This window comes from Chanos chanos, chromosome 16, assembly GCF_902362185.1.
Source record: "Chanos chanos chromosome 16, fChaCha1.1, whole genome shotgun sequence".
Taxonomy (NCBI): Eukaryota; Metazoa; Chordata; class Actinopteri; order Gonorynchiformes; family Chanidae; genus Chanos; species Chanos chanos.
Window position 1 is genome coordinate 10,568,891 of NC_044510.1, and position 26,070 is coordinate 10,594,960.

At 39.8% G+C, this 26,070-nt stretch overlaps 1 protein-coding gene across 1 annotated transcript; it reads left to right on the top strand.

Moving 5' to 3' along the window:
• Positions 1-1,771: 1,771 nt before the first annotated feature.
• Positions 1,772-21,057, top strand: LOC115829181 (beta-1,4 N-acetylgalactosaminyltransferase 2-like). The gene is made up of 14 exons (XM_030793242.1): positions 1,772-2,153; positions 2,320-2,478; positions 2,565-2,674; positions 2,777-2,905; positions 2,993-3,108; positions 16,799-16,939; positions 17,292-17,398; positions 17,747-17,784; positions 18,092-18,272; positions 19,015-19,101; positions 19,214-19,395; positions 19,532-19,675; positions 19,984-20,209; positions 20,876-21,057. Exons 1-14 carry the CDS (start codon positions 1,772-1,774, stop codon positions 21,055-21,057), a joined length of 2,184 nt encoding a protein of 727 aa, XP_030649102.1.
• Positions 21,058-26,070: the final 5,013 nt, after the last annotated feature.

The following is a 26,070-nucleotide window of genomic DNA, read 5'->3' on the forward strand; positions in this document are numbered from 1 at the left end:
AATCAAGTAGACTACTTGTCCATCAGTTCAAAATAAGTAACGTGAAACATTCATTCAGATTCATTAAGATGATATTAAGACTCATATCATGATGCTCATTTTTACTTATACAAGAGCAGAGACTATCAGGGTGATGCCTTCCAACATATTATCCAGTCTAAATGACAATGTAACACTGGGTACAGTTAACTGTCTATATGGGTTACATTTGTAAAACTTTTAAATGAACAAAAATGTTCTACACTCCTTTCTATTTCTCAACCCTCTCTCAGCTCTCCATTTCTTAACCCACTCCCTTCATCCCTCAGCCTTAAACCCCAACATTTGAATGGTATATGATAGAGAGGATCATTAAAAATCCACTCACTTGTCACCACCACATCCGTCTGACACACGCAGACATTTTTCAAGCATGGAAACTGACACGCATGCACACTTAACTAATACAAGCCATACACACACATTACTAAGTAATGTTAGCTGGGTAGCAACACACTAGAAATCAACTAACAGACACAGAAAACAAACATTTCAAATGCTGACGTACACAAACAAAAACATGACTGACTTACTTTTCCGCTGTCAAAACTCTGTCCCTTGAAAGTCTCTTCTTCGCGCAGGAACAAAATCTTTTGACTTGCCCCTGTACTGAGAATGCTTCGTTTGAAGAAGTCTGTCCAATTTGTTCATTTTTAAGCTTTCATTACTGAGCACCTCCCGACATTACACGCATTGGCCTCTTCTCTCCATTTCGAACGTTAATAAACTCTTCTTTGTATTTTCGTTTCGACATCATGCACGCGATCGACACTGAGGAAATCACAGTAACACTGGCACAGATCTGGCTCTCTGGTGTCTGGAGGTCGTGTTAACGGAATATTTTCCGTAACTGACTAAATTTTTTTAACAGTGACGGAAGGCTCTGAAGGCTGTCCGTCATTTTGACAAACTGGAACACTGAGGGTGATACACACTCTTGTTTGTGTGTTACTTCTAACAATTGGCATTGTGGCAGCGCAAGATCACCGTACCCAGCCCAACATGAAACAAAAGCCATGAACGCAAAACGTAACACAGACAAAAGAGTCCAGTAGTTAGGGTAAGGGCTAAGCTGAGCTATCACTAATAACCATGGCACCGAAACAATGGTGCTTATCTAAGCAAGAGACGCGATTCATTTGAGAACTGGGAGCAGAGCCCTCTGTACACCTTATCACTGGATGCAATATTTGCCCCTTTCCTTGTCGGGGGAACAACGTGGGCAAAAAAGAGAGAAGCAAACAACCTCAGAGGTTTCCTCGACGATGATAATCCTCCTGCAGGACATAGGCAAACTGCTCAGCAAAAAGTGAGCCATCTTGAATTAATGCTAGGTCAGATTGTGAACTATCGCCCCGTGAGCTCACGCAACACCATTGTCTGGAATTCTACCGCAACAGACAGCATTTGGCAAGTTTTTCAATTACACTGTGGTTTTCAAACAACTGGCACTTATTTTAATGATTTTGTGGACATCCAATTAGAAACTGCTGAGAGGCCTGAAGATCTATATCAGCGCCTCGTGGCCTTCATCGAAGACAGCCTCCTAAAAGCCAATGCGTTAACCCATCATTGTGAAACTGTAACTGAGGATGAGGAGCTTTCCCTGTCCCTTGAAAACTTTATTGTCCTGACATGGTTGCAATTAATTCATCCTGAGTTGCTCAAACTCGTCAAACAATGCTATGACACTGAGCTGCGCACACACACATTAGCCTCTATCAAACCTGAGATGTCACAGGCCCTCGACTCCCTCCTTAATGAAATCCGCTCAGCTGACGATGCTAAAATCATGCAAGCAGCTGCCTCCAACCTGAGTTACAGTAACTCACAACCACGCAAGTCCTCGTATGGCCCCGCTCCCAAAATGCCTGTTAAGTTGAGTCCCCATGTGAAATCCTGTCCCTTTTGCAAACAAGCTGGCCACCCGAGCAACGCACACGACCTCAGCACAAGCAAGCTCTTACCAGAGCAGGACCGTAAATTCATGCTGAAAGCCAGACAGATTGTCTTTGTGCTTTATGATGACACTGAGGACACATTTACCCATCACGAGGACCAGCACTCTCAGAGCCTACGCAGTCTTACACTGCCTGCTTCATCCAGGTTCCTCAGTCACCATATATTGACACCTTTTGTAAGCACCACCACGCATGCATCATCCTTGACAGCGGAGCAACATGCAACATGATTATACTGTCTGGTGCTCACAGGCTCGATGCACACGTCACATCCAGCTTCTAGTCTGCACATAAGGTGGCTGGGTCTTCTCCCATGAAGGTGGTAGGGGAAACCCGACTTGTATTCTGCTGTATTGTATTGTATTCCACTTTGATGGCCTGGTTGTGGAGAACTTGAATGTGGACATTCTGGCTGGCACCCCCTTCATGTCCTCAAATGACATCTCTGTTCCACCCGCCAAGAGGCTGGTTATCATAGGTGATGGGACAGCATTCTCCTATGGCTCTGTGGACACTTCATGACATGACAACACTGTCCGCTGCACTATTGTGTTGGGCCCCCAGTTCACCTGCACCCAGTTGCCCCGGCTGATCATGAGCTTATACGCCTAAAACACATTGATCGTCTGAGGAACCACCCATATAGTGAGAAATCTAAGGCCCTTCGGGAGAAGGTCCTTAACACCCCATCAGTCGACTTTGGTGACCTTGTCTACCTGCATGCGGACCGCAACAAGTCCTGTAGCTGTGATTGACACCTCGTCACCTCTGTTGAGGGTCTCTGGTGTGAGCTACGCCAGTTTGCAGGGTCTCAGCTCAGGGACTTCACATATCGCGTCAAGAAAAGTGACTGTTACAAAGTGCCTGTTGCATGCCTGGATTCCAGCCGTGGAGGCTCCGACAACGTCACTTACACTACCCCCCCAGTCCCTCATTCCCTGTGCCATTCCCCCTGAAATCGCCTAAGTTCCCACCCCTGCTTGTCCCCCCAGGCCCCACCCTTCCATGCCGGAGACACAATGCCCTCCTCCCTAGCCCTATCCTTTGACCAGCAGGAGGCCCTACAGAATTTGCTGTTCGACCCTGGTGTGGCATCCTTCCCAACCAGGTGCTACACCAGGCGATGCTTCTGCCTCATCATCTGAGTGACTATATCATGGACCAATAATGGACTATGTGGTTATGTGGCTATGTCTATGCGATGAACCTTTTGTGGCATGTCCCTTTCTGTCCCATTACCAGAGTGGCAATGGTTACATATTGTATTTTTTTTTCTTTTTTCTCTCCTGTTCTTTTTTATGGTTTGTCTACTTGCCACTTTGTTTTTAGTAGTCTTCATTTAGCTTGATCTAGTGTTGGAAAATTATTACTCTCCTTTAAGCTAACCGTAGTAACCATGATAAACAATGTAACCACAATGTATTCATTATTATAGGGGTGAATCAATGTAATCATTTATATTAAAAGTTATAACTATACAATCTTTGGTATTACAAGAAATATCAAGTTCTCTGTGTTCAAAAAGAAGAGGTCTATGAGGCCTTTAAGGACTGCCTGTGAGATAAGGAAGGAGCCTCTGCCAGAGTGGTGTTGTCATTAGCAACGCAGGCAGATGGCTAAACGTTCAAGGTCTCATGGTACGTCATATACCACTAATGAACAGGGCAGCAACTATTGGTGACCACTTGTTTTAGGAGCAAAAGGAAAATAAGAAATAATGATGTGATGTCATACAGAGTTGAGAGGGAATCTGTGAGGCTGGGCCGGCAGAGGCGCCCCCCTACAAAGAGATGAGGTAATGTGTATCTTTTTTGGGGAATTGATATGAACAGGTATAAGAATCGGTGCTTTGTGAGAATACGTCAGTCACTCCCCGGGACCTGACTCAGTTTGTTGTATGCCTTTTGAACTATACAATAAACTTACACTGCATCTGACTCATTGTTAGATTTCTGTTGTTTTTGTCACAGAACAGGTATCGTGTGTCGTTGGGACTCAGTCTCATTTGGCCCAGGCTGAGAATTTCACCCACACTAGTGCACCGTGGTCTAGAGGGACTGATGCAGTGGACAGAGGATGAAGGACAAGCAAGGAGCCTAACAGGCTACTGATAATTTTTTATCAGCCAGCAGCACAAGCGAGCACTCAGTTTAAGTCCATGTAGATCAGGAGGAAGATTTGAGTTCAGGCAAATCTACAGCAGGTCCTTCAGTTCACTTAATTTTTTGGAAATGGTTCGTTCATATTTTAATTGTAATTGTCTAATTCTGTGAAATTGCATTGTTCATGTTTGCTTGTTTTAGGCAAAATGGCCGCAGTGGTTTTAGTGGCCTCCGCTGTTACCACGGGGGAAAAAAATCGTTCATCTGCTTCGTTGACATGAAAAGTGACGGTGCGGTCAGTCTCTCTGTTCACCTTTTCTCTGCATGACCTCAAATCTATAGTCTATAAGCTTCTTTTGTATTAATTATAAAAAAAAATGAAAATGAATGAATGAAAATGAAATGCTATTAAATATGTCTTATCATTAAAAAATGAAATTAAATGGTGGGTAATAACAGATTACGAAGGAATTTTTAAGACCCTGTCCGTCAAAATGACGGTCAACGAGGAAGTCTAACGCTCTGGTCTGGTGATATCAGGAGACTTTTGGAGATGTCTGTGTAGGAGAGAGGGGAGAGTGTAGCGAGTGTTATGCTTTATGTTCATGTGTTGAGGAGAATTGGCTGCGAATGTCGGCCACTTCCTCTAAAAAGAAAGAAGCAACGTCGTCAGCAGTCAGGGAGGTTGGTAGTGGTACTGCTAGAGGTGTTGGTAGCGTGATATTCAAATGAAGTATTATTGGAGTAAGAATTACAATAGCGTTCTAAAGCGATAGAATCGGACCTTCATATTGCAAGACGAAGGTAAGCAGATTTTTCGCGCAAAAACCTCTGTCCCTGAACGTTTCTCAGCCAGGAGGCATCATTTAGGTAGTATAAAAGTATTAAGTATTAGAAAACTTAAACAAGTATGAGAATATATGTGAATTTTCGCTCAAATCAGGGATAAGTTTGTACTTTAGAGGTAAATTTTTTTGGTCTTGTTTGTCAGTCCTTACCCATTAATGTGTGTGGCACCCTTGTGCATTAAAACTCTGCGTTACTGGAGTGGTTAGAGACTCGTATAGAAAAATCATATTATTAAACCTTTTGACGTATGGGTGATCTCACAGTTTAGGAGTTGCAAGGTAGATTAAAGATAATGCTATGTTTCATCTGTTACTGAATTTTTCTTGTTTCCACCTAGTTGTTTTATATACCTTCTTATGGGGCTTTGTTCATTCCGTCGTTCTTTTTAAATTTAGGTAAGAATGTATCAGTCTGACACTCTCTTGAGAGGGAAAGTTTTAGTTTGTTTTTTACACAAGTTTATGGTCAACGTAGTCATTCTGTAAAACATATGATCTGCCATTTTATCTTTAAATGAAGGGAAAATACTTTGTCTTAAATAGCCCGGACCTAGTCAAGCAGGTAATGTAGTGGTGGCAGTAGTAGTAGTAGTAGTAGTAGTAGTAGTAGTAGAACACTATATGCTACTAAGGACAAGCCCTAAACGTTTTGACTCCCAGGCGAATATCTTGTGTCCTTGTACCAAAAAATATTTGTGTAAAAATGTGAAACGACACTCCTTTTTACATTCATCATAACCATCATCAGAGAAATTCCGATGCTACGTATCCTGTTGAAAAAATAAACTGTCTCGTTACTTGTTTAATCATTAAATGCGCCACCTCCCCAGCTCTTAGAATAATTACTTTTTCCCCAGTGTAGTAAGTTATTCTATACATGCAATGTGTTACAAATGATCAGTACACAAATGCATTTTTTTCGCATAAAAGCCTTACTCTAGCGTTGCAAACCCTGCGCTGCCTCTGCGGTTACAAGCAGAGTCTTTAGCTCACTTGTTTATAACCAGAGAGACTTTTCGCTCGATCTAAATAAAATACATCTTAACCTGACTAAGAAACATGTGTGTGGGACAGACAGTACTCGTTGTAATTTATGCATTAATAATACTATTTATTTGTATTTTGACAGAATGAGGGTCCGATATCCTTCGCGGTTAACTGTCTTCACAGTGGCCACAGCTGTCACAGTTTTCATCCTATTTGGAGCCGTGTATTACACTACTAAAGGATCTCTGACTTTAAGGTACTTGGTAAATGTTATAATGTTTATTATTATTATTATTATTAGTAGTAGTAGTAGTAGTAGCTACCCAGCCTATAACAGCACCTAATTTACTTAAGCAGTGATATAAAGTGCATTGTAATGGTAACATTTAAGAGGCAACATTTAACAGCACTGTAATGTTGTTTTTTTTTAACTTAAAGTTTTCCTGTAGGACAAAATAATATAAGAAAAGGCATGACATATCCTGAAATGGCTGCTTTCCTCCAAGAACAGTAGGTATTCAAGACAGTGGTACTAATTAAAGGGGTGATTGAAATAATCAGTGAGTGTATTTGTTAACATTAGTAACAATTAAAGACTCACTACAGAAGATATGATGGTTTTATTTTTGGAGAACAAAGATATACATGTGCTTGTTCTTTTGTTCAAGGACAGTCATATTTCAGCCTAAATCAAATGTCTCATTAAAAAGCCATATAATTTCAAAATGGATAGATTTGTGTAAAAAACCTAAATCCTATCCTAAATTTTCAGTTTGATTTTTATACAGCACATGCCATATGAACAGGAAGCTATTGCATCTGTGTGTATTCAAATGTGAAAATTAAAAAGGAATTACTGCAGACATTATTACAGCAATTTGAGACAGCCTTTGAACACAAATGGAAAATGTAAGCTTCAATAAGGATCTATGTAAGGGTTCTTTTTAAAATTTCAAATCTAAAGCAGGTTACGGAACATTAACTTTTGTGGAGCAGCACCTAGTTTTGATGCAACAACAACATAAAAAGAAGACTTTTGTCACAGTTTGTAGGAAGCCCTGGATGTATGTGCAGATTACCTCAGTTTTATTGAAACAAAACATGAAACAAAAGACTTCTTGGAACTTACAGGACTTGAAGCAGGATTCACAATGCAGGATTCTTGACATAAGCCTGACCATACAACTCACTAGATAAAAGCAACTCAATTCCACCTAAAGAAAGACAGGAAAACCAGGAGTATTTAAATAGGCCTGGACAAGGTTAAACTAACTGAAAACAGGTGGAACTAATGATCCAATTGAAGTGAACTAAGGAACCAGGAAATAACATAAATTGGTCAGTTGAGGGTGATCATGAGAACCATGGTATGACAGAACAACCCCCCAACGTACATTATTGCAACATGCATCGGAGCTCACATATGTCTGTGGATATGTTCATTAATCGCAGTGAGCTTTCATGCTCAAATTCCAATGATCAGAGGAGTTATATTTTGCATTTTTCATGTAGCTGAAAAATGTAATTGCTGTGAATAAGCTGAAAAATCTTATGTAGAACAACTTAAAATGATCACCCATAATGTAATAATTTCTCTGAGAATAGAACTAAAGTTAACTGCTGTGTAAAACAGCCTCTCTGACTTTCATTTACAGTGTGCATACATTGTAGTCACAGAAAGGAAAAACATTTTATTTTCATGAGTGTGAGAGGTTGCCCAGACATCAGATCAGAGCTGCAAACTGGGGTATGCAACCACATCAGTTTATTCTGACAGACAGACAGGAAACTGATGTGGTTGCATACATCCCCAGCTTTGGCAGTAAGAGTTGCTCTCACGCTGGCAAAGGTTAACCCTTTACCAGTTATCATTTAACTAAATGTATGACGATGCAAGACTGCAAACTTACATGAAAAGTTCACTGTACAGACATTTGTTTTGAAAATTAGAAGGGAATAGTAAGTTTTAAAGCATGAAAATTTACGTGACCGAAATCATGATTTCCTCTACAAATTTCCAACAACGTGTAATATTCTATTGCAAAATAACTTCATGTTATGAGGCTAAAAGTAATGATGATTCTTGTCATGATTCTAGCAGGAAATGCCAATGATTAGAGATGGGGGGAAAATCGATTCAGTTATGTATCGCGATTTTTTGTGTGGCGATTGTTGTATCGTCACACTTGTTCCAAAATCGATTTTTTTATTCATTTTTAATTTATTTGCTTAAATTCGAAGTGGTGAAATGTTGCCGTTCCTCTATAGTCCTACAGGTGGCACGCTCTAAACTGTTCATACATTGGCAGGCAGCACAGCATCCCATATGGTAAGAGCGAATTATTTGCTGACTTTGTGTAGAAATAATTATGGCGGATGACAGACCAGAGATACGTGCTGCTCCTCCACATTTCAAGTCAAATGTATGGAGTAACTTTGGCTTTCTTAATTTAAATGGTAAAGGGGAGTTGGATATGAGCCATGCTGTATGCAAACTGTGTCATGCAAAAGTTAAGTATTGCGGTAATACAACAAACATACGGGCCCATATTACTCGACACAATTTACAATTTACAATTTAGTTATTTGGCAGACGCTTTTTACCAAAGCGACTTACAATCAGTGCATCAGTCAGAGTCAGATTTCTAATACCTTGTGAGCAGAGATCACAATAAGACCGAGCGTAAAATTGCCCCTTCGTATTGCGCCCCTGGAATACTTTGACAAACGCAGATACAAGACAAAGGTTATTTTTTTTATTTTTTTATTTTTTTTAGGAAAGGGAGGTTAGGCATTGGGGGACAGGTGGGTTCTAAAGAGGTGGGTTTTCAGTTTCCTGCGGAAGATGGTAAGAGATTCCGCAGTCTTGACTGCATGGGGGAGGTCATTCCACCACCTCGGGGTAATGGCGGAGAAGAGGCGTGGTCGGGAGGAGCGGTTGCCTCCCGAAGTGAGGGGACCGTCAGTTGTCCAGACGTCATAGAGCGGAGGGTCCTAGTTGGGGTGTATGGAGTTATAAGAGCCTGAAGGTATGATGGGGCAGAGCCTCTAGTGGCCTGGTAGGCCAGCACCAGTGTCTTGAACTGGATGCGGGCTGCTACCGGAAGCCAGTGGAGTGCAGTAAGCAGTGGAGTGACATGAGAGTGTTTAGGGAGGTTGAATACCAGGCGTGCAGCGGCGTTCTGCACGAGCTGGAGCGGCCTGATGGCGCAGGCTGGCAAGCCAGCCAGTAGCACGTTGCAGTAGTCCAGGCGGGAGATGACAAGCACTTGGACCAGGAGCTGGGTCGCCTGTTGTGTTAGGAATGGGCGGATTCTCCTGATGTTGTATAGGGAGAATCTGCAGGATCGAGTGACTGCCGCGATGTGATCGGAGTAGGTCAGCTGGTTGTCCAGGGTTACGCCAAGGTTTTTGGCTGCTGTGGTGGGGAATACCACAGATCCCTCGATGGTGATTGCAGTGTCGATCGCTGGGGAGTTCTTAGCAGGAAAAAACAGGAGCTCCGTTTTCTCTGGGTTGAGTTTGAGATGGTTAGCAGACATCCATGAGGCAATGTCTGCTAAGCAGGCTGCGATGCGAGGTTGAACCTGGGAGTCAGAGGGGGGGAAGGAGAAGAACAGCTGTGTGTCATCAGCATAGCAGTGGTAAGAGAGGCCATGGGTGGAGATAACTTGACCGAGTGATCTGGTGTAGAGAGAGAAGAGGAGTGGACACCATCCTGAGTTAGACAAGGCGGCAGAGAAAACTAAACCTGTTGCTAGCAGCCAACAACAAACGCTGGACACAAATTTGAACAAAATTCCTAGCAGCTCGGATAAAGCTAAGCGCATCACAACGTCAATTGCCCATTTTATACGCAAAGATCTAAGGCCATACAGTGTTGTTGAAAATACCGGGTTTCGTAATAGGGTTCACACTTTAGAGCCAAGGTACGTCATACCATCAAGACGCTTTTTTTCCAACACAGCAATACCCAACATCTAGAACGAAGTAAAGATACAAATTAAGGAATCACTGAGTAAGGCTCATTGAGTTGCTTTAACGTGCGATGCATGGTCATCAAGGGCCACTGAGTCCTATGTGACAGTTTACTCCTAATTTTAAGTTAAATTTTATACTGTTGAAGTAATTTTGTATAGTTTAAATGCTCTCCTTGGTTTTTGAGGGGAAAAATGTTCCAAGGATTACATTTAATTACTCATGTTCAGTTCATTTGTGGAGCTCTTTTATAAAGATTTGAAGATTTAAAGCTTTAGACGTATGACTCAACTCTTTTACAAGACTCAGGGTTTTAAAACTGTAACAAAAAAGCAAAAAAAATTGTAATATCGAATCGGGATATTTATAGAATCGCAATACAAATCGAATGGGCACCTAGGTATGGTGATAATATCGTATCGGGTGGTCCCTCGTGATTCCCATCCCTACTAATGATGCTGTAATAGAGCATCTTTGTATTTAGTCGGTTAATTTTACATTCTCATATGAGAATAGCAGTCTTTTTGGTGTAGAGAGCATTAGCTAATTGATACAAATGTTAATCTATAATCGCTACTAGAGATGCCTCGATCCGATCAAACGTTTCACAGAGCTGCGTTAAATAGGCTATTACCAATTTGATATGGCACCTAAAAAATATACACTCAGCGGAATAGCCTACAGCGAGTTCAGGTAACTCAGGCAAAGGCTGCTCCGAAGCAACACACATTGGAGGATATACTTTTAAAAGTAAAGAGAAATTTCGTAGAGACAGCGACAAGGCCAAAAAGATTACAGAGAGCGTAACTGAATTAATCGCTTTGGATGACCAGCCCATGTGGTAGCGAATTCAGAGGTGCGTTCAAATTCGGCAGATTGTGGCGAACGGGTTTTCTTTTAACTTTTAAATTTGAACGTTTTTTAAGTCAACATACTCCGACGACATTAATCCTCAAGGCTACGAATAACGACCAAGGTATTATTTCAAAATTGAAACACCTAACGCTTTAGCTGTAGGCCTATGAGATTTATGCGAGTTAGCCCAAACTAACGACCACAGAGAGCTATACAGTCGCTTAACTAACGATAAGGACTGATAACGATAGCATACAAAAAAAGAGGCTTTCAGAAAAAGTATCAACGTAACCGATCGTTAGACAATTTAAGCACTTGAAGTATTGTAAGATTCAATAAAATCGAACACTTGCGTATATTTTCAAGTATAACCCCCACAGTACGCTTTAACCCTCTTGACACTACATTTCAGACACTGCTCTACCGGAACTTTTCAAGAAGGTTTACTTTTTTATTTTGTAAAAAAAAAAAAAGTTATAATCAAAAGTTAAGGAACAGACTTGCTGCAGGCAATTTTTTTTCTTAATGCATTTGCTATTCAGTTGTCAAGCATATACATTGATTTGGTTTTAATAACTTTAATGTACTTGAAATGTGCACTATGCAACTGTATTACCTAGGAAAATACAAGTATGGGATCGGCAGATACTCAATATTAAATTACTCGAATCGGGCTCGGGGGCAAAAAAACTTGATCGGGACATCCTTAATCATTACTAAATTTAAATTCAATCAGTAATATATACCAGTAATCATGGGATTTTAAATTTATGAAAAATTTCTGTTTGAAAGAAGTTGCGAAACCTTGAAAGGGAGTAGAGCACAATAATGATACAAGAAAAATACAGATGCAGAAAAAAATACTCCTAAGTAATAGTTATCAAAGAAGGAAAATACAGTGCTTGATCAAAGTTATATGCAAATAAAATTAAATAAGCAAACTGTCTGATTTGTATTAGTGTTTGGACTAGCAAGCTATGAATGATTTGTGTCCGCTCCTCTTAGGACAGATATGAAACTAAAAAGCAGATGAGTAAACTTGATTGTTGAAAGTGGTCACTACTAGAGATGCCAGGCTTATCATAAATGACATAAAAGGTGCTAAATTTGATGGGTTTTAATCCTCCTTGTGGTTCTTCTTTGGTGGGGGTTGTTCACATATGGATTACGCATGTTGGCTTGTGCCACATATTGGCAACATTTCTGAATGTCCCATTACAAAGGCTGGGATATTGCTTGAAGCCAGGGGACTGATCTCATTATCTCTGTATAGGCTGCCAACATATCTGAATATGATTGATACCAAACACGAAAAACACCTAAGTGCTATCGCTGTTACATTCATTTGTTAAGAAAAATGTGGAATTTAGCAGTGCTTTGCTGGTATTGATAATTCTCAGTGGTTGCTAGAAAACTTTGTAGGTATTTATGACCATACCCAATGTGCAGTCTTAGCTTACGCATGGTGAGAGCATTCTGAGTGTGGATGGTCTGTGCCTTACAGAGTAACCCAGTCAGAGCCAAAATCTCATTTCATTACAGTCTCTGAGCCACTTACAGAGAACTGTTCACATAGTGTTTCTATCCAACTTGAGGAAACTTGAATGATTTTAAGTATAAAAATGCTAAAATCATCATCATCATCATTATTATCCTAGTAACCTTTTCTTTAATCCTTGGAAAAAAACACACAGAGGGAAAGACCTTTTTTAATTGATGAGGAACAACAATAAGATACAATAAGATAACTAAAATGACTTAAAAACCCAACCAAATCAATTATGCTTGAAAACAATTTAAAGAATTATAAAAAAATGCTACCATGGTCATCTACTCTCTCTGGTGCTGGTTTGTGGTCTGTAAACTCTGATAGTTTTTTTTTTTTCAGAAGCAGAATTTTAAGAATGAGAAACAAGTGGTTACTTGATTTCCTCTCAGAAGTCAACATTAGGGGGAAAAAATCATCTCTTCATTTTCCTGGTCAGAAAGGTGGACAGCTAAAAAAGGGCTTTACTTTCCTTTTCTTCTTCGTAACACAGAAAATTAAGTTGCTAATGAAAAGAGAAAAAAGCATTTTTTTTGTACTTGTGATACCACAAATTGTCACAGAAAAATCTGTGAATTAAGGCGTGGATGTGCTCCAGAAAGATGCCTACAGTTTTGCTGCATTTATGAATCCCACTAGATTTCTGGGCAGAGGACCCTGATGTGATATTCCAAGTGTTGTGATGGGTTGCTCTGCCCGAGCATTACAATCTGGAACACTGCAGTACAATCGACATCTCTTCTGTGTGAGCAACTGCAACTGTATGGTATTTCCCCTGTTTTCAGTTACTGTCCTTTATACCAAAAACAACTAAAAACAGATAACAAATAGATATTCTGATAAAAGGAATATCTGAAACGTGTGCTTCGAGGGGCACGTGCCACCCCGGAGACTTGATTGGCGACCCCGAGTGCCACCCAAAAATCCTAGTCTATGATTGGCCATCAACCAGGTCAAAGGCAGGACTGCCAACTGAATGAATCAGTGCTCCGCTTGGGCCACCCCAGTCAAAAAAGTCTAGAATCACCCGGTCTAGAATCACCACTGGTGTGGAGGAACAGCAGGTCAAGTGGGAATGTTGGTTGGTGAAGATTCCAGAGTAACTGCAGTTACGAAAGAAGCAGTCAGTGAGAATACAAGGTAGAGTGTTGGAGTAAAAGAAGTAATTGACTTAGTCTGCACCAAAATCAATAACCTTAAAGGTGAAATCCGTAAGGTTGAGTCGCAAGTTGAAAAACTGAACCCAGTTCTGCATCACAAGAGAAACTACACTCCCACCTCAAGGCTTACTTATGCTGATGGACTTTGAGGATTCCTTTCAGATATGAAACAAGGTCATGAAGTCATTCAGGTGTGCCAAGCTCTTCTTCCTGAGATGAAGAGCATCCTTCAGTTTTAACAATTTTAATATGAATGTGATGCCATTTGGCATGCAGCAAAGGACTCAAGGAGGCCAGGCCTTCATTAATGAAAGCAAAGTATTCCCTCCTCCACGAACTACGTCTGGTCTCATGGTCCATCACTACCTGTGACAAAGGACCGGCAGTTTTAATCGGTGTCCCATGACATTTTGTTTGTTAAGATTCAGTATCGTTTTATTATTTTACGGTTCCTTTAACATGATGTACTTTCAGCCAATGGGGGAATGTACTCATGCACCTCGAACTCCTTGCATGGTGTGGTCACCATCTTGTAGCTTGCATACACTTTCACTGAGTCAAAGTGTATGTATGGATATCAAGAGGTATTGGCAGAGTATCCGACAATTTTGTTTTAGGCATTTGAGGGGTTCAACAGTAATTTCTCATAGAATTCACTAGGTGTCAGCCTTGCTCTTCTCCCTCAAAAAATAATAGCACTTTTTCAAACCAGGGTAATTATTACCCTTTTGGGTTGCGATTAAGTGACCTGATCTGAGGTATTTTAATTGAAAATTTCAAAATACAGTTCATATTATAAAAACAGAATTCAAGACTTGGACTTTTTCTCCTTATTTCTATTGTAATGAGCAACTGAATCGCAACTAAAATGCTGCCTGTATACTGCAGGTCATTGGTTCACTCCTCAGAGGGCAGTTAAAACAGCTATTCTCAGTTATCTTTGTAACTAATGTCTAGTTATATGATTAATACAAGGAGAGAGGAAAATATTAGTCCTCATATGAATGTGAGTGTATCTTCATTTTTTAACAACACACTGAATTGATTGTGTTCCTTAAAAAAGAAAAGTTTGCTGTTCTGATTCCTTGTTAATGCACTAGTCTTTGATTTCCTTATTGTTTTGCAGTAAGGAACTTAGGTGTTCCTGGTTGCAAAACATTCACAACCTTTACTTGGTTTAATACTTGTCGTACTTCTTTTTCTTTTTTGGTCACATGTCGTGATCTGTTACTTATCTTAATGCGAGAGAGCTAAGGAAAAACATCAAACGGAGAGCTATAGTTTTTTACCTCAAACAATTAAATGCTGAATTACATTTTTTAAAAGAAAGTCATTTCAGTATCCAGTGGGGTAAGGGGGCGTCGCCCCCTCAGTGAAGGTTAAGGCCTAATTTGATTTTTTTTTTTTTACATTTATGTTTAATTTAAAATACTAACACACCATTTAGCCCACCGTAATTTGCTAAAACCAAAGTCACGTTCCAGCCTACATCAAAACCACGCAAATCCACTTGACTGGTTGCCTGGATGAGTGCGATCTAACACTATTTGTGCTGCGTTGTGTGTGGCCCTTGAGTTGGCAACTTTCACACTGTATTTCAAGAAGGCAGCTAGTTTAGTTTGTTATCTAGCTTTAAACAAACTAAATGGACATCCGAAAATGCATTAAAAAATTACGATAGAGGACCCTTGGAAAAGCGTGTCAACCAGCACTGACCAACCAGCCATTCAGGACAACGCAGGCAAGCGTTGTGTGCCAAGAAACACTGAAGTAAACATTAAAAAGCTGTTTTCTTGTTTTCCAGTTTTAGAACTCAAAAATTAGCACCCGCCACTCGCTAAATGCGAATAAAAATCCACGTTGGCGAATAAAATAAATGAAGTCAGTTGCCACTGGCGGGTTGCTGAAACAGGCCTATTTCACAACAAACTTTCATCACTACAACAAATAAATAAATTGACTATGTTTCGCAAGTCTTTGATTGAGCCTCGCTGATGATATAGTATCCAATGGCGTAGCCAGAAGTTTATTTCCGGACGCGCCTCGGCAAAAGTGAGCAGGCACGACTCATACACAGTCCATCACTAGCCTCCGGATTCATTATAACCTACTGCTGAACCAGATGACAGGTCAGACACCCGCCTCGTAAATGTAGCGTACGCAATAACCAAGCCAGTCGAATCTTCCGTTCTTTGTTTTCATTGAAACGGAATATGTCGTAAACTGCAAAATACTGTCCCATTTTGGGCTATTCACCAAGCACATCTTAACCAGAAGTAGCATACAACGCGTAAATGTCACATCAAACGCACAATATAATGCTGTCACAACACTAGCTTGGTTTCCATCCAACTATTTAATGTAAATTAACGCCTAAACTTCGCATCAAACTTTTTAAATCGCATAAGAAATGTATTCACTGGAAAGAGGCGATTAGCTTAGGGTAAAATAATACTGTTTAAGAGTTTATTTGTCATATGTAGGTTAACACAGGGTCAACGGTACAATGAAATGTGTGAGACGAGAGAAACAGATCAAACAGGTTTAGTCACATCAACAAGGGGTTTGTTGCGATTTTACACGTATTTCCGTTAAAGTTGCCTGAGACAAGTTTTAAACCTACATATGTTCACAGCTACTCCAGCGATGAGGAGAGTGTACATTTTTAATTCGCATAACACAGCTGATGGAAATGCGCACAGACATTTCCTTAGCCGAATTTGCATGCGAACGCGTTAGGTGTAACACCAGCTACAGTCTCCGGTTGAAGGTTTACATCGCTGGAGCTATAAAGTTAAAACCAAACTTGTTACTTGGCTAATACAGATGTCAGTCAAACCCACCAAGCATTAGGCTATACAAATAAAAAATTAGAACACCTTTTCTTTACTTCAGGAGCGTTTATGATGATATTTTAGTTGTATTATCAACCAATTTAACAAACGATAACGTATTATTTTTTTAGTATTCAATTAAGTAATTCCATACTAACTTGGGCAGCGTAGGCCCGTGCCTGATCGTATCTTACGCAGTTCTATGGCCGGTTGAAAAATAATTTGGCCGGTAATTTTTTTCCGTTGACCAGCCGTTGGCAGATAGACCAAAAAGTTAATTTTGGACCCTGACCACACTTATGCTGTACCACAATTATAATTCTCCTGTGTGATCGTTAGAAAAATCTTGATCAATTGCCAGTATCATGCACTTGAAGAACTGCATAACATGAAAAATATTTGTAATAAAAAAAACCAGAATGATGTACGTTCTTGTTTCTCTCTCAATATATGATTAATCTGCTCATTGTTTACACTCTCTCTTACAGTAAAAACCAGATGGGCAGTTTCAACCATACATCGTGCTCCTGTACAGGCAAAAGTGTTGTCCTCAAAAACATTATACCTGAGGACCAACTTGATGAAGTCCTGAAACGCAGAGCAGAGGAGTACAGGAAACAGCAGAACAGGTGGGTAAACATTCACACACACGCCTCTCTAAACAAATTCATCATTTAGTAAAATAAAAAAAAAATCAGATCAGTTCAACATGGGAAACTGAGCTCTACACTGAAAAAAGCGATGGCAAGTTAGGCATCTGTCTTAAAAGTTGTTTGTATCCAGTCACACACAGGAGTTCCCTTATGTAGCTTCTTTTAAAATCCCATAATTAGAAAAAAAGATAATGGGCTAGTGTTTCCATTCAGTTTCTAATTTCTGTCCTGCCCATTTTTATTTTACATAGTTTCAATAAATCAGCGGCTTGATAATCAATGTCAGTTTAATACTGTATTTTTTAAAAATGTAATATCTTTTGTCCAGGACAAATACCAACCTAGATGTCCTACTCATGGCTCCTTCCAACTCTCCTCTTCAATATCCTATTTATGGCTTCACAGTTGAACCCTTGACAAAAAGCTTGATTCCAGGTATTCTAATCTTTGAGAAGTCATCTATAAAACTCATTTTGCAAAACCTATTATTTATGAACATTTGAAACATTTAACAATATTCACTAGGATAACATTTACAGTATTTTCAAAAATACTGTAAACAAGGTTGTATTTTTTGCCCTGTCATTTATGTAGGCTAGAACTGTTAATAAAAAAACATATAAACAAGTATGGATTTCTAACAAACTTTTGAAGTACACATTTATATCATTCTTGTTTCTCTGAAAACACATGATTTTAAAGACAATGGTACATTACCTGCATTACCATGTTATCAGTCCTTTTATAGTGGACCAAATATTGAACTACTGACTGTTGTTACAGGCTTAGCTGTGCATGCAGGAACAAGGGAACTTTACAAGGTGTGTTTGTGAAAAAATAAATTCAGCTTCTCTTCAGAACTGCTGTAAATAATTGATTTGGGCTTTTCACTGAAGTTCAAGTGGCTATTACTTGTTAGTGAAATAAAAGCTTGCTGGTTTTCTTTTGTCTTATCATAAATTGTGCATTCATGCTCTGTGATGCAATTTATCATGAACCACACTGCACTTTGATGGCTCATGAATATGAATGCCTGTCTTTTTTTTAAGATACTCTTTTTTTTTATTACTATACATGTACATACAGATTTTGGTGGTGTTGTGAGCTGAGGTGCTGCTGTGCTTTCAGGTGTTCTTGAGTGTGTCCTATGGTAATCTGTTAGTTGACGGTGCAACAGAAACAGATCTGGTGGTAGGCCAGGGTCAGAATGTGCTGAACATTTCAACTACGTGTGTGGGTCGACTGAATCAGCTCCTGAGTCAGGTGTCGTACACCAGCACCATCTACCACATCAACACCAGAGACTTGGGTAAGATCCAGATTTCACACATACCAGCCTTACTTCCTGTCAGTCTGGGTTGATGTTATCCCCAAAGGAACTGAGTGACTCGAAAAAAAGAAAGATAAGATGCATCATTTCTATATCATTTAAACAGAACTCGTGTCTTAACCTTCCTTCTTCTTGTGCGTGTCTGCTTCCAAATGCAATTGACAAATGCAAAGATTTTCTTCAAAATCATTTTAAGGGAATATAATAGTTCCTGCTGAAAACAGCAAGGAACATTAGTAACAGCAAGGAACATTATTGTTCCTGCTGGAAAAGAAAAAAACATCTGTGTGCTTGATATGATTTTGTATTGTTTAATGAATGACATTTTTACAATCCATAGGTCACTTGCTGAGTTAAAGATTCAGGTGTGCAAGGAAGACAGCTCCCTGTTCTTTTATTCCAAAACAATGTTTGTCTCTAAAGTTTAAGACGAATTTGAACTGGTTTTTTTGTCTATACGCAGCTACATTGCTAATGCTAGTGTAAGCATGTTGAAACTCATCTACTTTGACAGTGGAATGGATCACATAGTACTAAGCCCAGTTGCATTGAGCTGAAATCTACCAGAAAACTGAAACTTGGTTGCCACAAAAACAGTGGAATTATGAATGTCCCATATCAGATTTTGCTCTGTCACTGTTACGTTGTCAAAATGAGAAGTGATGGCATGAAGAAACATAATTGGACGGTGTCAGTTTGATCTCCGTCTTGTCTCTTTCAGCAAACTTCACATTTGAAGACCATACGGTCACGTTTCCCATTATCATTAGGAGGTCTTCTATGCCTGTTTTATATGATCCTGGAACAGGTTAGATTGCCTCTTCTTGTTTTCCTTTCTTTAGTAACCACTACTGAAAAACATCTCTGTTTCTTTTTAAAAGCATTTCTGTGAATGAGAACTTTCGTTCATTTTTCTTTAGATATCAACACTCAAGTGACAGTTGCAACTAAAACCTTCCTCAGATACAAGGAGCTAAATGTCCTAATTGAAAGTATTCGGAAGTATTACAAGGACATCAAAATCATTATTGCAGATGACAGTTTAAACCCAGAAAGGGTGATTGGCTCTAACATTGAACATTATATTATGCCTCCAGCTCAGGTAAGTTGAAGTTTGATAACTTTGATTCATCTGTAGTTGAAGACCAACTACAACCTCTAGGCACCTCATTTTTCTTAACGTTCTGATAAAAAAATATGCTCTTTATGATTAGAAACAATTCTATTTGATACTACAGGGCTGGTTTGCTGGCAGGAACCTGGCTGTCTCTCAAGTGACAACGAAGTACTTCCTGTGGGTAGACGATGACTTCCAGTTTAACAGTGAGACCAAAATCGAGAGTTTTGTGGAGGTCATGGAGGCTGTGCCAGAGTTGGACATTGTGAGTAATTCAGACAATCATCTGCTCTGGTCTAAAATGTGAGAGTTACAGAAAAAACAGTTGCTTTTATCCAGATTGAATAAACACAATATACTTATATTCAATAGATTCTAAACAAGGAAAGCAACTGATGTGTATCCTAATAGGTATGAGAAGTTAATTGAGGCATAAGCCTCAATTATCAACCTTTAGATTCAATCCTCAAATTCTGTTACCCGAATTGTGTCACCCAACTGCCAGATGCTATTGACCTTCAGCTCAATAAATTCTGAGACAGGAACTCTTTCTTTTTCTCCCCCCTTCATGAGCAAGTGGGTGGTGCTGTGAACAACAATCAGTTCTATTTCAAACTAGTCTATGAGAGTGGGGACATGGAAGAGGGAGGCTGTCTTTCTAGAGTCTTCAACACTACCCACCAGGCTCTCCCCAGCTATCCACATTGCTCTCTTGTAGATGTCAACTTCTTCTTGGCCCGAACAGACTCAGTGCGTAGGGTGGGCTTTGACCCCGTCCTTAAAAGAGTGGCTCACAGTGGTAAGGCTTGTACAGAATATCTCAGTAGCATTGTGCATCGCTAAGGATTAAGGTTTTGTTTTAAAAATCAGATATTCAGAGGCTATATACAGTACTATTTTGCAGTGTACAGATGAAGTTCATAGAGAGAAAAATACAGGGACAGGATTCACACTTACTAGGGGATGGAGGTCCTTTCTTATTGCTTCTCTCTGTTTGAGGTGATTCTGGTATTGTGAAAACAGACTCACTGGCTATTTGAAAGGCACTCCCTCCCACAGGTCAGTTTTTGCTCAGTTTCAGCAAATTGTATACTGTTGCTTCTTATTGCTGATGATAAAAAGCTAGATTTGAAACTGTTAAGATAGCTTTTAGACTTTTTATATACATTATTAGCTTAAAGGGAAAGTCAAACCAGTGATGATAGCTTTTACCTGCAGATGCTGCACTGACAACCAAGGCAGGGATGTGACCATTTCTCAGTTTGATCTTTTGAAACTGATGAACTGCTTTGAATGTCACTGGGAAAATGTGTTGTCCTTTTGCTTTTAAGCACATAGATTCTCACATAAAATGAACTTAATAAACTGATTAGTTCATAAACAAACAGTATTCTAACCCACACCCCCTTCTCTCTCTCTCTCTTTTTTGGAATGGCCTTTTCCTTCACTCTCCTCCCCCATTAAGAGTTCTTTATGGATGGCCTTGGAGAGCTGTTGGTTGCCTCTTGTGGCAATATCAAAATTGGCCACCAGGCTCAGGTTAACCACAATACCTATAGTGAATACAGGACGCAGAAGAAAACTGATGAGAGAAGGAAACTAGCCCACCATTTCTTCAAGAACCATCTAAAATGTGTTGAGTACTGAAAAGCTTTTTGTTCATGTTGTGTCTGTATTAGTAATGTGTTTTAATGTCTAAGATGAATTGAACTGAAATGAACTGTCATTTAACTACTTTTTTGACTTACATTTTGAATTATTAGTACCACCACCACTCCCCAAAATAAGGACAGAAACTGTGTCACCCAGCAGGACAGGCAGCGGTGGATTGGAGGTCACTACCATTAATGACAAAGTATAGGCCTATTAAGTAGCCTAGAATTGGACACTGCTGTTTAAATGTTTAGAAATTTCCATCCCCTAACGTACTGTATAGCCTATTAAGTCAATCAAACAAAACATTTCCTGAGACACTGCATTGCCACTTAAGAATAATTTTATATTCATGTTATTATGTTGCTATATTTTCTTTATATTTACATTTTGTAGTTATATTTTAAGTCTTTCTGCGTAGCTTGGTACTGCACACTGAATCTCGTTGTACATGTACAATGACAATAAAGGTATTTGTTATACATTTACTTGTTGCCTCTTTTTCAGTATCCTCTGTTAAATTGTTATTATCAAAGTGTAGGTATAGGTTACAGTATACAAAGATGTATGTGTGTTCTGGGCCTGTGTGGGTGTGGTGGATGTAGGCAGTTACAGCATAAATCAAATGCAGTGATGTATTCACGATCATTCCAGGTTCCACTAATTGAAATTAGTTTAATCCATTTAAATGCCAACTGGAACGTTATCATTGTGAACTCAATGACCCAGCTGTCTCCATGTAGAATATTGCTGTGTTTGTTACTGCGCTGGTTGTACAGCCACTGGCCTCATTCTTCTGCCAGAAAGAACTGCAGCTCTCCAGATATATTTAACGGTTTTAATGATAACTTGGGTATGTGTATGGGAGTGTGTGTAGTTTCTATGGAGAAAGCAAAGAAATGAATAATTAACAATGGGTTTACATTGTCAGAGTACAATCAGACGGGTTTGTACATTATCAACACTAAAAGGTCTACAGATACAGATACTTCACATGTTACATCAAATGGAGGGCGTAATTACAGGCAAAAAACACATAAAAGGTCTCTGCTGAACTACTATTAAGGTTTATTGTCCTCATCTTTGGGTAGCTAAGGGAGTTCAATCAGCTTAGCTACAGGACGGGTGTAAGTGGTACCCTTGATGTCCACCAAAGCTGTCTGGATTTTCCCATCATCGCTTGGTAGTTGATGTGGCTTATATTACTCTATTATTATTACTATTATTATTATTATTATTATTATTATTATTATTATTATTATTATTATGTTTTCATTACAGCACATTTATTTGGCCATTTCCTGGAGACAACACAAAACCTTGAGTTTAGAGTAATACTGGCATTTTTTTCAAAAGTTAGGTTTCTTTTTCATGATTGTTTTTGTAGTAAATGTTCGTATATAGAGTAATTATGTAAATATCCACATTTACAAAAAAAATGAGAAGAAACAGCTTCAGTTGAAGTCTACATTTAAATCAGTTGATCAAGTACTTCCTATGAAAAAGCTAAAGCTGTTTAGGGTCTATTTGTCAATTGATTAATGATGATTTTTTTTTAAAGCAAATGATGTGTATGTATGTTTAATCAGGCAGATTATGCATATTTTAAAGCTGATTATGTTCTTTAAAAAATTCTGAACATGTTAATAATGAAGGTATGCGATAACTTGGCTGAGGCAATATTCTACAAAGGAGTCTCTGTGGTTCAACGGCAACTTAGTGAGTAGAGTATCGACATGTGAGTTACAATGAAGCTCATACCTAGAGGGCCCATCCATTGTATTTAGCATGCCTACCACAGTGTTTACAGTAGCAGTGAAATCCTCAAACCATTAAGTATTGCTTTCACTTCGCTTTGTATGAGCTGTCTTGGCTGACCATACCTCTGCTCCAGGGCCTGCATTGCATTGGTGTAAGGCAGTGGGCTGTTAATGTACCTCTTTGAAATTTGATGGGCTGCAGGGAACTTCAGATGGTCTAGGAGCACCTGATGTTTATAGTCAAATGCCTATGAGGGCCAAGCAAACTGTCCAGACCCCTTTTCAGCATGAGAAAGTCACTTTCCTTGCCAGATGAAAAGGTGACTAGGGTTTGGCTTCAGTATCCCAAATGATGACGGTATTGCCAACTCCATCAGACCAGGGATAATGGGATCAACTTGGGCTTGTCCAGGTGGAGGCTGTGGTGGGTAGGGATACTGAGGTCTGACTTGAAGCCCAGGAGGTAGGTCAAATGGTGGCGCTGCATATGGCTGATGCAACTGAACTGCCTGTATGGCATATTGTGGCAAAGGCGGAGCAGGAGCATGCTGGGCTGGAGGAGGCATGGGTGGCATAGGAGAGGGTGCCTTCGGCTGTGCCGGGAGCTGCACAGGAGTTGGTGGAACAGGAGACTGCACAGGCACAGGGGAAGACTGCAGCTGTGCGGGAGTTGGAAGAGCTGAGGACTGCACAGGAGTCTGAGGAGACCGCAGATGCGGAGGAGCTGGTGACTGCACAGGATCAGGCGTCTGTTGGGGTGCAGTCAGTGAAGACCTGACCGGTGCAGATGTTAGCACATGAGTAGGCACTGAATCATAATGTCTCCTGAAGCCTTGCTGGGTTGCTGATCATGAGGCTGACCTTGGAAAGCGAGTCAGCTTTTGACTAGGTTGCATTCCCATGTGTGGCTGCGGAGGGTACATCAGCTGTTGGGCGTAAGATGCGTGACGAGGTGGCTCAACCCAAATAATTCAGGACGCTCTGGAATAGCAGCCGGCTCTAATGGTTGAGTGAAGGGAAGGTGTGGCAAGCTGCTACTGTACTGTCGACGGAGGAAGTAGAGAGAAGAACTCCCATGTAAGGGAACTGAATCTTTAATTTCTAAAGTTTATCTGAAAATACTACACATTTTTAAAAGGCATTCACTATTTGTGTTAATTTAGTACACTGACTGTTGCTCTGCAGGCAAAAATGCAAGAGTATTAAATTAGTCGAGGAGTGCACGATGACTTGATCAGGGCTTGAAACGTAGGGTTAAGCACTTGGACTTTACTTTGGACTTGGTAATCCTTGACTTGGGACTTCTCTGTCTTGACTTGGTGCTTGACTCAGGACTTCATTGTTAGGACTTGAGACTTACTTGTTACTTGCCAAGCAATGGCTTTGTCCCGCCTCTGATTTGCCCACATAATTCCGTATGTTCTGTGTTTTTGGTCATTCATAACTACTTTAGCATAGAGCCTACGTTACAGTCACAATTAATATAGTTGTAATCATATTATTTCACTGAGAAAACATTTTATTTCAACTGATTTTTTTATTTAAGAATCAGGGAATGAACAGGGTGGTGGGACTCTCTGATGAAAAGCCAACAGGGCAGGAGAGGAGAAGCCATGTAGATCCCACAGAAACAAATCTTAGAGGGAGCAGGTTTTTCGGTGAGCCCAGAAACAGCAAAATCAACTACACGACTGAAAGAACACAAGCCAGGCATTTCATGCTGTCTCGCGCTTGTTCTCTTTTTTTCCCCCCTTGTTTCCACTTGTTAGTTGAATCGTTGGTTCCACCTATGTTTGGTTAATCGAGTCTTATCCTGTCTGTATAAATACCTCTGGTTTTCACTTAGTGTTCAGAGTGGAATTGAGTTGTCAGTGTGTCATGTGTTGAGTTGTGTTGTGAATCTGGTGTTGGCGAATCCTGTAAGTTCCAAGATCTCTTCTGTTCATATTTTGCTCTAATAAAACTGAGACAACCCTGAGCATGCATCCCACTGTTTTTACAAACTGTGACTCATGCTATCCTTGGCCGGTGGACCTCGCAGGAAAGTCAAAAAAATGGTTAGAGGCAGGTGTCCCAGGGCCACATAGAACACCAGACAGACTGGTCTAACTTGCCGACATGAAAGCATTAAATAATTCACCTTTCATCACAAAGCTCCTTTCTCACGCTTGCTGAAGTATGGCGTTACGCTGTTAGAATCAGTTTACCTAATTTCTCCAATGTTTCTTAATCCAACATCTACTAACACTTGAATTCATGATGGAGTATGAGGAAGTGAAGAAATGAGATTCTAATAGTAATCAGCCTGAAAACCATCTGCTTAGACACTGCTATTGCATGAGGCTTTTCAAATCTGGCCAACAGATACTGGGACTGGGGCCAAATTTAATGAAGTTGACAGGGTGAACTGTAATAACTTGACTGGTGCCAATGTAGATAAGAGCCAAGTATGACAGTACAGAATGTGCAAGAATGGGGCATCTATGGGTTGAAGGTGTGGGCTGTGGCATAGCTGGAAATATTACTTTAGGTGGGCCTGTGGGATATAAGGTGTGCAGGATTCACTGCAAAAAGTGATCTGTAGATCAACCATAACAGTTTTTTTTTATCTTATTCTTAGATATCATTAAAACATTATTCAGAGTATTTGGCTACTATCAGTTGGGACATTCTTAAACGCTTAAACACGAAAAAGCTTAAAGTGGCTTAATGTTCCAAAAGTGCGATCAATGACCACCAAATTTCTGTCGAACATCTCTTGTCAGAAACACTTCCTCCTGTGAAAAAATCAAAACTGAAATCATATGAGTATGGACGTTATCTTGCATTAGGCGTTTTACTCGCCATGACGCCAATTATAATGAAAAGGCTTAACACAGCTTAATGTCCCTAAATAGTGTCCAATGATCACCTCATGGAGTATTATTTTAAGATGGAAGAGAGCTCATAACAAGAGATGTGTGAGAGCAATTTGGTGATTTTTTATCGTAGTTTTGTTGTATTAAGCCACGTTGAGCTTTTTCCTTATAATGGGCATCAATGAAGCGAAAACGCTTAACGTAGGCCTACATTAACTTAGGCTAACATAACAACCATATTCATAGGATTTTAATTTTGCTTTTTTGATAGGAGATAGTGTTTATGGACATGTGAGATGTCAGATGAATTTGGTGATGATTGCTCGCTGTTTTAGGACATAAAGCCACGTTGAACTATTTCCTTATAATGGGCGTCAATGGAGAGGAAA

Bases quoted from the DNA above. Each gene is read 5' to 3' on its own strand.
- LOC115829181 (XM_030793242.1), top strand. From the start codon at position 1,772: ATGTCACAGGCCCTCGACTCCCTCCTTAATGAAATCCGCTCAGCTGAC. The intron at 2,479-2,564 runs GTGATGGGACAG...TTGGGCCCCCAG, and splicing joins CAAGAGGCTGGTTATCATAG to TTCACCTGCACCCAGTTGCC. The intron at 2,906-2,992 runs GTCACTTACACT...TTGTCCCCCCAG, and splicing joins GCCGTGGAGGCTCCGACAAC to GCCCCACCCTTCCATGCCGG.